Raw genomic sequence first — 13,537 nt, forward strand, 5'->3', positions numbered from 1 at the left:
CCAGCCAATCACAAAACTTGTCACGCAGTTTCCATGCAAACACTCGCCACGCCTCGCTGGACGCGCATCAAAGACGAAGAAATTATGAAAGGGCTGCGTAGCACGGTGATCAGGATAGTGACAAAATATCAGTGCTCTTCAGATAAATTAAGAGCACTCATTTTATATATTTTTGTCAATATCCAAGACGAAGAATGCGTGCATTCCTGCCAACAAAAACAGATGCAACGCACATGGAGGCCTACACACTTCAAATCACATTCTTGTGAAAATATTGTTTCAACAAATAGGTTTATTTGACGTCTACGCCACTATCTCAACTTTCACATGGATTATCAACCACAGCTTGGAATGAGTAACTGCATTTACCCATATGTAGAGTGAACATTTAACTTGAAATGTACTTTCTAAAAAATGACGCAAAAGAGCGACTTTCGATTAATGTATCACCTAAAACAGCAATTATATTCCGCATTCTCATTCATAAGAATTCAATTAAATCACATATAAATAATTTTCATAAATGGCAGGGTTGGGAATAGCGTGAAACAGGAGTCAGCACGACAGGACAGTATACCCAGCAAGAAATGAGACCGAGGGGTACCCCCCCCAACATGTCCAATCCCTATACACATTCCAGACTATTGTTACTTAACACATCCCCCCAAGATGTCTGAAAGGAATTCCCCAGATTCCTGCCAGACAATGACCAACACAAAGCAGGGGGGGGGCTCTCTCCGTCTCATACCTTGCTGCATATGTAGGACACGATCGGGAAGACCAGACCAGCGGTGAAAATCGGAAGAGGAATGCAGTATATAAACCCATTGAGGGTACCGCGAACCAAAGAAAACCCAATTGGACGATACCCGAGAAAGTGAAGTTAAAAGAACAGAAAGAACCGAGAACCGCTACCAAGGGTAAAGAAATTCGCAGAGCAACAGTAAAGCCAGGACAACAGCAGAACGTCAAAGGAACAAAGAATTGGACAAGAACGGCAAAGAACGAAAACACATACAAAAAACTGACCTCGAATGGGTAGAAAAGATCGGTAACGAGAGGGCAACTGTTGAGCACAAAAGATTTGACAAGAACACAGACCATTTTAAGCAAGATATGAGACGCAGAGAACCCCCTCCCCTTTGTGTTAGTTATTGTTTCACAGGAATCTGAGGAATTCTTTTCAGACATGTAGGTGGGGCGTGTTAGGTAACAATAGTCTAGAGTGTATACAGTGATTGGACATGTTGGGGGTACCTCTTGGTCTCATTTCTTGCTGGATATACTCACGCACACCCACCAATAAAATGAAACTCTTTTAACAAAGACTCCTGCATTCCATTCAAGCAAAGAAACCGAAGGTTTGTCCGAATCATAAAATGAAGTTAGACACTGCAATAAAAAAAAAACGGCTCGGAATTGTATTGACTCGTCGGAAATGAACCGTGGTCTCACCTACCATTTTTCTCGGATCAAATCTACGTACAAATACTCAGAAACAAATTTATTTTGTGGAAAAAATACGAAAATTTCACCTCCGAAATTCTTTCGAAATTAGACAAAATATAAAATTGCAAAGTCAAAAGCCCCGTGATCCTAAAATTATCAGACTGAAAAGCTACATCAATGGCCCATGGACAACGAAAGAAATCACTATGGGATTTCCAATGCTTAATTAATAATCATGTAAATAAAGGAGTGAAAAAGTTCGAGAAGAAAACTGAGGCTTAACGAAAATTGCATCTTAATATAACGAGCTATTCGACACGTGTCGGAGCAGTTGAAAGTTACAAAATGCAGAACGTAACCTACTTGTAGGAATGTTTACAACGGATCGTGTTTAAAAAATCATTAGCTTTTCAAGATGGGGTGTAACAAACACATTCCATTTAATCCTTTGGTAAGGAAGTAAACTACAACAAGCTTAAGTATGAACCTAAGTAATTATATTAAAATTGAAGGATTTAGGACCACTACAGTTTATCGACACCTGTGACCTTATTTGTGGTTAGGTCACACCTGGTTTGGGGATTTCACTACAATTTATCTTGGCAATGCTCCATCTGACTTTACTTTAAACAGTGCACAGCATGTGAGTCTGAAAGGAAGCTCACATGAATACAAAGAAATTAATTTTCATATTTTGGAGAAATAAAAAATATGGTATCTTGCTAACACGATGTCTACCCATCATGCCCTCTTTGGTGCATAAAGAAAAGCCCTACTACACATTTTTGTAAAAATGCAAATCACTTGCCAAGTGGATCAATTTTCATTTTAATGGGTCGACGTGTTTAAAATACGGTTTCTCGTTCACTGAAATACCTTCGATGACTTGGAAGACAAACAAAACATAATAATTAACTGGCCCCTCAAACTCTTCATTTTCCACCGATCACATTAACTGTTTTTGTCAGATAATGTACAATTTACATTTTAAGCACAATAAAATAATGTTACTGTTTTTGTTCGTCTGTAGTATTTGTGAACATATTAATTCACAGATAAATTATCTTATTATAGTACATTTATTTTTTTTACTTACATATCGACAAATTAAGACAAACCATGTAACACTTTGTAGAGATGTACAAAAGGCAAACATTTATTAAAAGTAACCACTTTAATTTTCAACTCGCAAAACTCCGAGTTTAAGGACAACATTGCTTTCAAATTCAAACAGTGAAGATCTATAGAGGAAACGAATAGGGCACAGAGGGGGGCTATGCCGAGCTCAGAATGGTAGAACCTGTGGATGAGGCTCGGAACAAAGTCCTCGGAGGCATAACATGTCAATCTGTGAGGTTCACATTATGGCTCCATGAGGCTCCGAAACAGGACCACAATTGTAGCTCTCAAACTCAAGAGTGAGGCTTGAGTGAAGTTTAGATAAAGGGAAGGGGAGAGCGGTCACTGTAAAAATACTTGTCCAGCAAGGGAATCCGACTGAGGCTCAAAAAGGACCTCACAAGACTGATATCTCTGAAGTTTGGTCAAGACCATAAACTGAACTGAACTTGGATCTGGGTCTCTGTGACGAACACAGAATGCTTCAAATCCTAACACACTGGTACTCATGCATGTAATTCAGTGATGGGTACCAGCTAAAGGCAAAAAAGTGGCCACTTCACGATGACACGTCTGACATGAACATAACTACAAGTGCCACTCAACTGAATTCAAGGAGTACATCGCTGTGACAATACATCCACACAATTACACAGGTGGTGGGAACAGGTCGGGGTCAAAGGTTGAAGGTCACAGGAATCATCTTTTGAAAAAAAAATGTGTCATAAAAATTGGTCTGATTTGAAGAACTCCACGTCACCACGCAAAAAGACTGTGGTAGTAATAAATTAAAATGTACAAATTCCAGAGTACTTTTCCCAACTCGCGAATATCACGTTAATGAGGGCAATTTACCAGCTGCAACAACCATCAGTAAAATACACTCTGACCCCATGAACTTCATTATGTACAACACTTAAGGGGTCACCGGGTCGGAGGTTATGGGTCACAAGGCAGAGTTCATTAAGGCATTGGTCTTTACAAAGATATCCAGGTACAGAATGTCCTACGCTTTATTCCTTGTCGGAAAAACAACAGAACGAAACAAAATCTGAACAAGAGCAGCATCGATACATCAATTGTAATCCAGGTCTCAAGAATGCTTCGTTTTACACATACACCTGTTTCAAATTTATCAGTTACACGTACCGTACAATAGGAAAAAACAACTCGAAATGTGACCACGACAGGAAACAACTCGCAAAATTTTACAAGCTGGCCCACAGGTCATATCAACAAAATGAGAACCATCTCCTGGGATGAATCTCGTCAAGCCTCACTGGTAAGTCTGATTGTACTGACTTGCGCAAAACAGCCTCTTGGAAACCTATGAACAGAAGAAAATCTGTTACAATTTCAGTCCTTTGCACTAATGGCTGCCAGCCACTTGTGACGTAAGGTTGTCCTGTGACCACTCGGCCAACTTTGTGATTAACTTCGTAAACTGACGAAGAACATTCCGGAAAACCAATGTGCCAACCACAGCTGCTGAGCACTGAAACGTGCTAAGCACAAACAAGGCTACCAGCCAAACTTCCATGAACTGCAAAGTGATCGTAGTTGGTTACTGGTTGATTTCTGCTGAGTAAAGTTTCTCTTCGTAAATTTCTCTGCATGGTAGCTCCGATGACACAATAGTGTCCGTCGTTTACAACTAATACTGTGGAGACATTGTTTTTCCATTTTTGTGTCAACCTTTCAAATTCTGTTGATTTCCTGTCTATAAACTACTTATCTTTAGCCCATTAGCACAATACATTACAACCGATTCCACTGGAGTGGTTTAGGGGGTAACAGGTAGTTGACCGATGGAATGTTCCATTTCACTCAGCTTTGCTTTGTGAAATGGAACATTCCATTTATCACCCCATGAATGTGTTCTTACCATTGCACTCATAAGCATTCACTACTTGTAAACTATACTTCAATACTTTCTATCACACAAGCAAATGGTCATGTTTTATCTTCCTGTGTGAAACAATCAATCTCATGATTTGTGTTCAGGTTACGCACTCACTCTTTGTGTGTCAAAGGTCATCCAACATGTCAAATGTCACTCATTTAGTCACAGGTCAGCATCACTTTCCATACTAAAGGTCACCCGCAGCCACATCCTGTGTTGAAGGACATGGTAACCTCCAGCATCAGAGGTCAATCTCACTTCCTGTGTCCAGGTCAAAAGCCCAGGTCACAGGTCAAGGGGTCACGACCGGAAGAGGAAGGCGATGATAAGTTGCCCGACGAGGAGTACTGCTGCGATGATGATCAGCTCCCGACTGATGGGGGCGCTCTCTTCCTCCTCGCGCCGGGTCTGCCGGATCATGACTGCCAGCCGGCTGTTGATCGCCTTGAGTTGCTCCTCGATTCGCCTCTGTCCCTCGACCATGGGCTGGATGGCCTGCTCCATGATGACGGTGCCTTGCAGGCTAGTACTGGCCGCTTCCACTTTTTCAGCAGTGACTGCCAGAGAAAAAATTGAGTGAAGCCTCGAATTTAACTGAAATTGCAATTCTAGCATCAAATTTCTTTTGGTTTTTTTTTTTCCAAATAATGCTATGGCAAAGACAAATGAAAGCGGCCACAATTCCTCTATTCTGCATCAAGAGCTTGTTGCTTTGGCCACAGAACAAAATTCGAAATTGTTTTTGTCTAACCACACTGCTGAAATTTGAATCAGAAGCTCTGACAATGGACAGCAGCCGCTCTGGTCCAAATCTTCCAACTTAAATCAACCAGCATCACAAATCTGACTGATACCAGGAAATTTTGGTTGCGGTTTTTAAATTCACAAACTACTTCCAACCTCAGCACTACCTGGGAAAAATTTTGCAAATGTTTTGTAAATGAGTAAAAATTTCTTTGTTTAAAATTTTGTTCCTTTTCCAGCAGTCAAAGTCTCAGTCAAAAGTATCTGGCTGCGGCTAGAAAGATACACACACATATATGGAAGTAACCAACTAGAGGCTGTCCGTGTTTCTCATAGAACCATGCATAATCTTCAGCCACAGCTATTTAATTTTGTCACGGCCTTATCCTGTTTCAGCTGTGTCTGAAGCACTTGGACGTGGCTTAAAATTACACGAGTCTATGGCAATGACCGTAGTCACTTCCAATAGACCTTTATCACTGAGTAGTCATCTAGCTTTCCTACCATCGGAAGCAACTGAGGCTGGAATCAAAAATGGTCCGTTCCCCGTTTAATATTGCCAATGGGTCTTGAGGGAACAAAACAAACATGGCAGCACCAGGACAAAGGTCTAGAGAGTCATGCGTAATTTCAAGTTGCAGATAAGTAATTTGAACCCAGCCTTACGTTCAGCCTCTGACAGCTCTTCCTCCGAGTCCTTCTCTGGCGGTGTGGAGCCCTCGCTGTCTGCGCTGCCGCTGGCCCCACGCGGCCGACCCGCGGCCACAGCACTGGCGGCAACCCGGCTGCCGGCCTGCCGCTTCTTGTGCTGCAGGGAGGCATTGCGCTTGAGCCGCTGCTCGTGTGGCCCGTTCTTGTGGGGCAAGCTGATGATGCTGGTGGTGCGCAGGATGGAGGTCTTGTGGCGGGTCCGCGTCTGGATGATGCCTTTGTGTTCAAACTGTTCGATGTCGTTGAGAGGGTCCCAGGGACGGTTGCTGGTGGTTAAAAAAACAAAACAAAAGGGAGCAGGTGGATAAACTTCCACTTAGAAAAATCAACCGCAGCGTGTAGTTGAATAGAACAATGGTTTACTGAACATCATAGACACCACACAAAAGGTTGGGCTTTACCCAACTTCTGCTCAGCAACACAAAGCTGTCTCAAAGTGCAACAAGTGACAAACATGGGGACAGACACCCACACAAATGGAGAAGCAGAGTCTTAATTAAGAGTCTGCAGAACTTATCTCAGGTGTTCCCTGTGAAACTATAAACAACCTGGTTCCCACTCAATGATCTCGACCATCCCCTCCAACACAAACAGTGACAGACAGGGTGACGGATGCCCACACAGACAGCGACAGACAGCCACTCACTCCATGTGTTTGTAAACCCAGTCTCGGGTGATCTCGTCCCTCTCAAACAAGTGCGGCTCCCACTCCACCATCTTCATCTTCCTCTCCTTGTGGCCCTTTCGCTGCTCATCCTCCAGGACAAACTTCTCGTTGGTGGCCTCCTGGATCTCGCTCTTGCCCAGAGCCTCCGTCACCCTCGACCACAGCCTGAAAGAGACAGCGACACAAACAAACTTCGGCTGAAAGGACTGACAGCTTGCTTGCCTTAAACCGTATCATCTACTTCAATGACTGGACAGTGTAGTAGTAAAGTTGCTTTCAAGTGCCAAGCTAACTGCCAAACGCTGAACTGGTGAGACAGGAAACAAGCCTAGGGAACAATGGAAACTCAACCATAAATACACAAAGTTAAGATTACTATATAGACTGACAACTTCGGATCATTACCATTTCAGAAAATCAAGTTGTTATGACAAAAGCACTTGAATAGTACCTGACCCGGTATTTTTAGTACCTTTTTTAAACCAAGCTGGGAGTGTCTGAAGTCTTAAATTCAATTTTTAGCAGTGAACTTGGTACTCAAAAAGTAGTCCACTAAAAAAACTGAAATTTAACACTACTTGCCCGTTTTTTTTTCGCCGTGAATATTCCTCATCCCTCCAATATCTGAACATTTATAAACACCTCTGAAAATTTGGGGAATTCGCAGGACATATCCCTGTGTCTCAGGCAGGGCTTGATACTCACCTCTCAGACTCGTTCTCGGCCTGCTCCTCCATGGTCACCGTGGAACGATGAAGCCGTGCAGCTCTGACATCCGGAGACACCACCCAAAACAGCTCCATGTTCTGAACCAACACGAAAAAAAAAAGGCCTGTGTATTTCTATGCCACAACAAGCAATTAAATGGTAATCCGCACCGAGTTGCAGTGCGCCCCCAAGCGGCAAAAGAAAGACAGATGGTTTTAAGAATTCCAAGCAGGCTCTTGCACGAGTTCTGCATTTATGCAAAGACCACACATTAAGGAATAAATTCGTTACGCGTACTCAGCTTCAAATGTGCCATTGATCTCCATTACAAACGCGCGCTTATGCAGTGAGTACTAAAAAAAAAGCCCTCTCTTGTAGCGCTCAGAGCGGATACATTTAAGAATTTAACCCTCTTGACCAGAAAAGGCGTAGGAACTTACCCCAGTCCTTTTGTCTTTAATGTAAACCTTATCATCCTGAAATAAAAGGAAAGATTCAATGAATTAATATGATTTCTTGACGAAGTCAAGTCAAATCGTCACACCATTTTTACATTACTGAAATAAACATCCTAGAGTTATTCCCAGACAATGCAAGTCAATTAAACTTGAGGCTACTTTTACTTCTATATATGCAAAATAAATTCATCAAACTGGAAACGAAAGTTGGTATTTTGGTCACAAATTGAGCAGAACGAGAAATAAAATTGGTTTCTGTGATAGCAGAGATGTCATACTCACCCAATGGCCCTCCAGGCTTGCCAGGGTCTCTTTCCCGAACTTTATCTTACCCACAACCTGATTGGATGAATCGCTGCCCCCGAGGAATGGCTGCATAGAAAAATTGACCAATCCATGAAGAGATAAGTGACAAGACAAGTTGGTGAGAAGAACCAGTTTCCTTAAAAAGAAATAAATGTAGACTGAATTATGCCTTTTTCGTCGAATTTTCTGCCTTTTAAAAAACTCCAAAAATAAAACTAGAATCTTTACTCACCTTCAATTTGAACTCGAACTCAGTCTTGTACCCAGTCTTATCACATTCAATGACCACCTTTCCCCCGTACTCCATGGTCAGGGTACCATACAGAATCCCTATTCAAAGAAATGAAAAAAAATCGGGACTGTCTTAGAGTTTCAAAAATCAGCAATGTGGTAGAAAATGTAGGACAAATCTTGAACAAATGACCACCCAGGCTCAGGATTTGTCCGACTTTGTAAAGGACTTTAATTGCGGTATTTTGTTATAAAAAGTCAGCATTTTTGGCTCAAAATAATACAGCTCTTGGAGCAAGTTTCTTGGGGAACGATACCCAAGCAAGTGGTGGACACTGGACAGCAGGATGTGCCGTCACCAGGTCACACCATTATGTATTTTTTTTCTGGAGTAGGTGCTTCTCCTCACCTTTGCAGTTGGCGTAGGGCATGGTGATGTGGTAGTCTTCCCCTCTGGTCAGAAAGGACAGGGTGGCCAGTCCGTCCATGGCCGCCGTCACCGAGTTGCCATAGAACTTGGACTTGGCAAGGATGCTGCCGCTGATGCAGAACCCGTCCTTGCGGTTGGTGATGTAAAAGGCCGACACCGGGGGATGATGGGATACCTAAGGACAATTTTGATAACCCAAAAAATGATGATTATCAATTTGTGTTTAACAAGTCAATTTGATGGAAAGTTCCTGTAACCTTAACCACTTCCTGCCGGGGCAGTTATCGATGTTGATGATGCTGGGCTGGCATATTTATCTTTTTTTTTTTTTTTCCAAAATTCTTTAAACATTCCTATCTTCATTTACTGGGCAGTTACAAACATGTGAAGGACTGTCTGGTGTCCACTCTAGCCTGACAGACAAAATCTATTGACACCTGAGTATTTCAGCCAGGCCTGCAGCCTTGTAAAAAGAGCCCAGATTGTGCGGTGTTATGTAACTTTCTTTTGTTCACGAACCTGGCTCAGTGTGCTGCTGACCTCTTTTCAATAGGGGCCAGATTAGCATGCAGCGGTGCTGTGTGGCTCATCGCTGCGGTGGTAAAGCACTTTTGTCCCCGGTGGTAATCCGCTCGCTCTAAATGCCCCAAACCGTGGTATACTGTTTCAAAACAAGGCTGGATTATCTCCACTTTTTTTTTGAGAGTAAAAAAATGTCAGTAATTCCCAGCAGCCTGGTCTTTTGTTCCAAGTACGGTCTTTTGTTACAAGGCCCTGTTGCCTTTGTCCAAATTCGGAGACCCCGGCCACGCATATAAAGCATACGTGTCCGGATCCGGAATCCCCGGCAGGAAGTGGTTCATTTTTTCTCCAGCTCACCAACGGTTACAAACTCGTGATTACTGCATGGTACTGCATCCAATTGACTGAGTTGTTTTTACCTGTTCGGCGATGTAGAAGGTTCGACTCTTGGTCTTGGGGTGCGTCCAGAGACATCGGAAGATCTCCCCAATGATTGGGTTGTAAGGCTTCTTCAAACCCTGACGATATAAAAGATCAACACTGATCCACCCATATCTTGTAAAACCCAAAGCTGCCCGGCTGACGACTCCACCCCATCCATCGTCCTCCAATCACTCTCAAGTCTTTGTGCACTGTTACCGAACTTTCTAACGGTGGCGATTTCTTTATCAAACATGCCGCCTGAAACAATTCCTCAAGCACGTGGTCTTTTTAATTGAACTTCGCTTTCTTTTTGTCTATCTTACTTGACTCGGTACAAAATCGTTTCCAATATGTCAAGCAACCACAAATTTAGCGAACAGTTTACCATAATCACTGTTTCCAGTTTGACTCTCTTCCAGTGCTTTTCTTTATGTAATTTCAAAAATATGTCAAATTCAAAGAAGACTGAGAATATGCACAAGATATGTACGCTCATGTCTTAAGTTTCTTTGCATCCACCCACCTTAGGTTTCTTATAGAAGCCAGAGAGATACCATCGGGCCGTCTGCTTCATCCGAGAGAGAGGATCGTCCTCCAGAATAGCTCTGGAAAAGAACAGATTTCGCATCCCGGGGTACTTAACATGGACAGAGAGTCTGGGAACTGCTAGGGCCTATCTGCTGAGCAGAAATGATCGCTTATCCAATTCAGGTGCTGAGCAACAATAAACAAACAAATTAGAAACCATATGCATTACATCATTTCTTAACCTACTTCTGTTAAGCAAAATAACTTCTGTGTTAAGCAGCTGAACGACACTGGCCCAACCACTGAAATCCTCAGTGACGTCTGACACAAGGCCAATCATTTATGACACAGGCTAAATCCTCTAAATATATCAAATCTGTTTCACCTCAAGCTTGGGCTCACGGCTCAAGTTTTCGCAAAGTTGAAAATGGCCATCCTCAAGATCAATAACGCGTTAGAGTATGCTCTGCTCGTTCACGAAATGCACTCTGAGTTTGTCCTACTCACTGAGAGAGGAGGTCGGCGTGGTAATAGAAGTCGGACAGCTTGTCCAGGAAGGACCTGGGCTCCAGGATGAAGGTTGGGAGGACGACCTTGGACAGGTCCATCCCCGGCCGTACCTGCTTGACCAGCGACCAGATCAGGCCTTTGTTCTCCTCCTCTAAGGTCTCTGTTTGAGAACACTCCTGCACGAAGGGAACACAGACAAAACATGCAAAAAGTCAAAAGGATTATTAAAAAAAAACAACACGAAATCTTGTTCTGTAGTTGTGGGCATCTGCGGCGTTGTAGTTGAGTCTGTCACAAGTCTCTTAACAAGTCCGGTCACAAGTTCTTTAAAGAGACCAATCATACAAAACTGGGTGAACAATCACAAAGAAATGCTTTTTTCAAAGTTCACTTCAATAGCTTGCGACCAGGCTTGAGAATGAATGACTTGTGATGGACTTCCAGGGACTCGTGCTGAAATTGACAAGAGCACTGGGGACTACACACCTGCTGTGCGACTGATACTATGAGGTCCAAAAACATTGTTGGGACACAAAGTCCTCAAAGTATGGTCCAAAGTTTCAGAAGAAATTCCAACAGCGTACAGGAAAGTCCAACACAATAGAAGTCCTCTCTTTGATTTTTTTAAACTCACCTGTCCAAGTTCTTCAACTTTGTTGACGACGTACGTAGTCTCGTTGTGCGCCGGGATGGTTCCGTCGATTGAAGTGATGTCCTCGGGTTCAGACATGTCTGACTCGCTCTTGCTTTCCTGGTCCTTGTCACTTTCGTTGTCCGGAGACTCATCGTCCAGGCCTGATCAGGAGAGAAACATGACGTAAGAAACAGTAGTCTCTTCTCCAAGGCCGGTTCTGATGACTAAAACTTTGGTTCTCACAGCAAATTGATTTGAGGAAAGTGTAAATGATCGCACTTTGTGATCCTTCATGTTTTGACATCTTTGAGCTTTGTCAGAAGGGCTCTTTTCGTGGTTGAATTTGTGGGACGTATCGGCAAAGTCAGCAATTTTGAATTGCACACCAGATACCTTTACAAATCCAAGGAGATGCCTCAACAGAGTTGGCATCAAGCACACTGTACGCACACGGCACACGCACTCTTAATTTGAAACATCTGTGCATTTTGGACAGTTACAACACTTGTTGAATAAGCACTCAATTACTGCATGCGTATAACTTGTCTGCCAGCATGCCACCAGTGCAGAAATGGCTCCCATTTCTTCTTGCGTGTGGTTGGACTTGATACTGAGTCCGTCCTTTGATGGAAATGCGGACTTGCTTAACTATGCCTTGGCCTGTGCTGTGAGGTTATGGCGGGCATTCCAGCCCCCATCAAGCCAGTGGATAAGGCCCCTAGCGGTCTGCCTCTGCTTCACCTCCAATTCTAATCCGGACGATCATCCTGAAAGGCACTTTCAGCAAAAGCCAGCCGTTTGGGCCGGGGGGTTGAAATTACCTTCGTGTTTGAAGTGGGTGTTCTCAATCTCGCTCTCGTTCAGCCCCTTCTCCTTGCTGAAGGACTGGCTGAGGGTCGCTGGGTCCAGGGCGGTGCCGTCCCGCATGGAGCGCATCAGCAGGCTTGAGCAGCGTAGCGCCAGCTCCAAGGCATCCATCCAGCACTTGCCGGCTGCCTCCGAGGGGGCCCGGAAGATCAGGTACTGGCTGGGCAAGGGCTGGGTTATGGAGCCCATCGTCTCGCCTTTCGGCCCCTGGCCAAAAAAATGGATGGAAAGCGAACAACTTTTAGTGGAACCAAGTATCGGGAAACTGCAAACTTTGAATCGTAAATCGCTTTGGGGAAATCGCTCTTGGGAAACTGCAAACTTTGAATCGTAAATCGCTTTTTATGTAACCAGACTAGCACCTTCTCAGTTATAAACTGTTGTATTTAGGAATGCCGGGGGAAGAGGACAATGAAGGAATGTTTAGTTTTAGATTAACTGGGCAGAATTCGAACCCGGGCCTCAGAGGTGGAAGGCAACACTGTGCCAATCAGACCCCCCAAATCTTTCTTTGTTCTGCTGGTGATGGGTACAAACCACGGGCTCGCGGTACACAGAGTATACCCATAAATAAAAAAATACAACTTTTATGGCAACTTGCCAACACCGTTGGGTAAATTTATGCTGCATTTCTGAGCAAGTTTGTTGGAGGACTGCTGGTCGACTACCAACGGAGTTGTGATGTACCGGTATGGTATCTCCCGCCTGCGTGGTAGTAAAAACAGATACAGGTGAAGGAAAAAGAGAAAGAGGAATCTAAGTTGCCCTACCCTGGTTGCCCAAATGGACTGGTCCAGCGGATGATAGATTTTGAAGCAGAAGCCATCCTTTCGAGAGGGTCTCTCAATCAGCTCGCAATTGTTCAAGAGAATCGTGCCCACCCACTGCCCATGCTGTAAAAGCGCCAAAACCGAAACTGGGGTCAGTACGGCAATATTGCAAAGAAAGAAGAAGAATCTCAAGATTTCAATTCACTCTCTGCATTTCGACGGGACTTCAGAACTTTTCAGAGTTCTGGCTATTTTCACGAAATAATATCCTAGTGTTAAGATTTATGCTACATTGAACAGACTCAAAAATTTAGACAGGCGTTCTTTAGCTGTCAAACCCCGTCCTTTACATGAATTTCACGGCAAGTTTGGAAATCTTCACATACCTTGGGACTCTTGTAGATGATGAGCAAACCAGGCTTCAGGACACACCACAATTTAGTCCAGCCCTTCAAGGTTCCCCTTACCTGAAGAATAAAAGGGAAAAATAACTCTTCAACTGCAAAGACTAGGTCAGAGGTCATCTGAGGTCACCTGATTCATTTTTCATCTCACTG

General features: G+C 43.5%; 1 protein-coding gene across 11 annotated transcripts in view; it reads right to left on the bottom strand.

Annotated features, from left to right (window-relative positions):
* Window positions 1–272: 272 nt before the first annotated feature.
* Window positions 273–13,537, bottom strand: part of LOC110975024 (oxysterol-binding protein-related protein 8-like) — a 58,280-nt gene continuing 45,015 nt past the window's right edge. For all 11 annotated transcript variants that reach the window (XM_087130339.1, XM_022227097.2, XM_087130338.1 and 8 more), the window contains 15 exons: window positions 13,367–13,447; window positions 12,981–13,103; window positions 12,165–12,417; window positions 11,344–11,504; window positions 10,707–10,885; window positions 10,195–10,276; window positions 9,668–9,766; window positions 8,706–8,901; window positions 8,298–8,395; window positions 8,042–8,131; window positions 7,742–7,777; window positions 7,299–7,399; window positions 6,573–6,758; window positions 5,882–6,192; window positions 273–5,028 (listed from right to left, as the gene is read on the bottom strand). In XM_087130339.1, coding sequence (XP_086986465.1) covers window positions 4,772–5,028; window positions 5,882–6,192; window positions 6,573–6,758; window positions 7,299–7,399; window positions 7,742–7,777; window positions 8,042–8,131; window positions 8,298–8,395; window positions 8,706–8,901; window positions 9,668–9,766; window positions 10,195–10,276; window positions 10,707–10,885; window positions 11,344–11,504; window positions 12,165–12,417; window positions 12,981–13,103; window positions 13,367–13,447 — 2,253 coding nt within the window. In that variant the 3' untranslated portion in view covers window positions 273–4,771. The remainder of the gene's footprint in view (window positions 5,029–5,881; window positions 6,193–6,572; window positions 6,759–7,298; window positions 7,400–7,741; window positions 7,778–8,041; window positions 8,132–8,297; window positions 8,396–8,705; window positions 8,902–9,667; window positions 9,767–10,194; window positions 10,277–10,706; window positions 10,886–11,343; window positions 11,505–12,164; window positions 12,418–12,980; window positions 13,104–13,366; window positions 13,448–13,537) is intronic.

Source organism: Acanthaster planci, linkage group LG20 (assembly GCF_054643075.1).
Source record: "Acanthaster planci isolate LZ-2023a linkage group LG20, COTS_SCS, whole genome shotgun sequence".
NCBI lineage: Eukaryota > Metazoa > Echinodermata > Asteroidea > Valvatida > Acanthasteridae > Acanthaster > Acanthaster planci.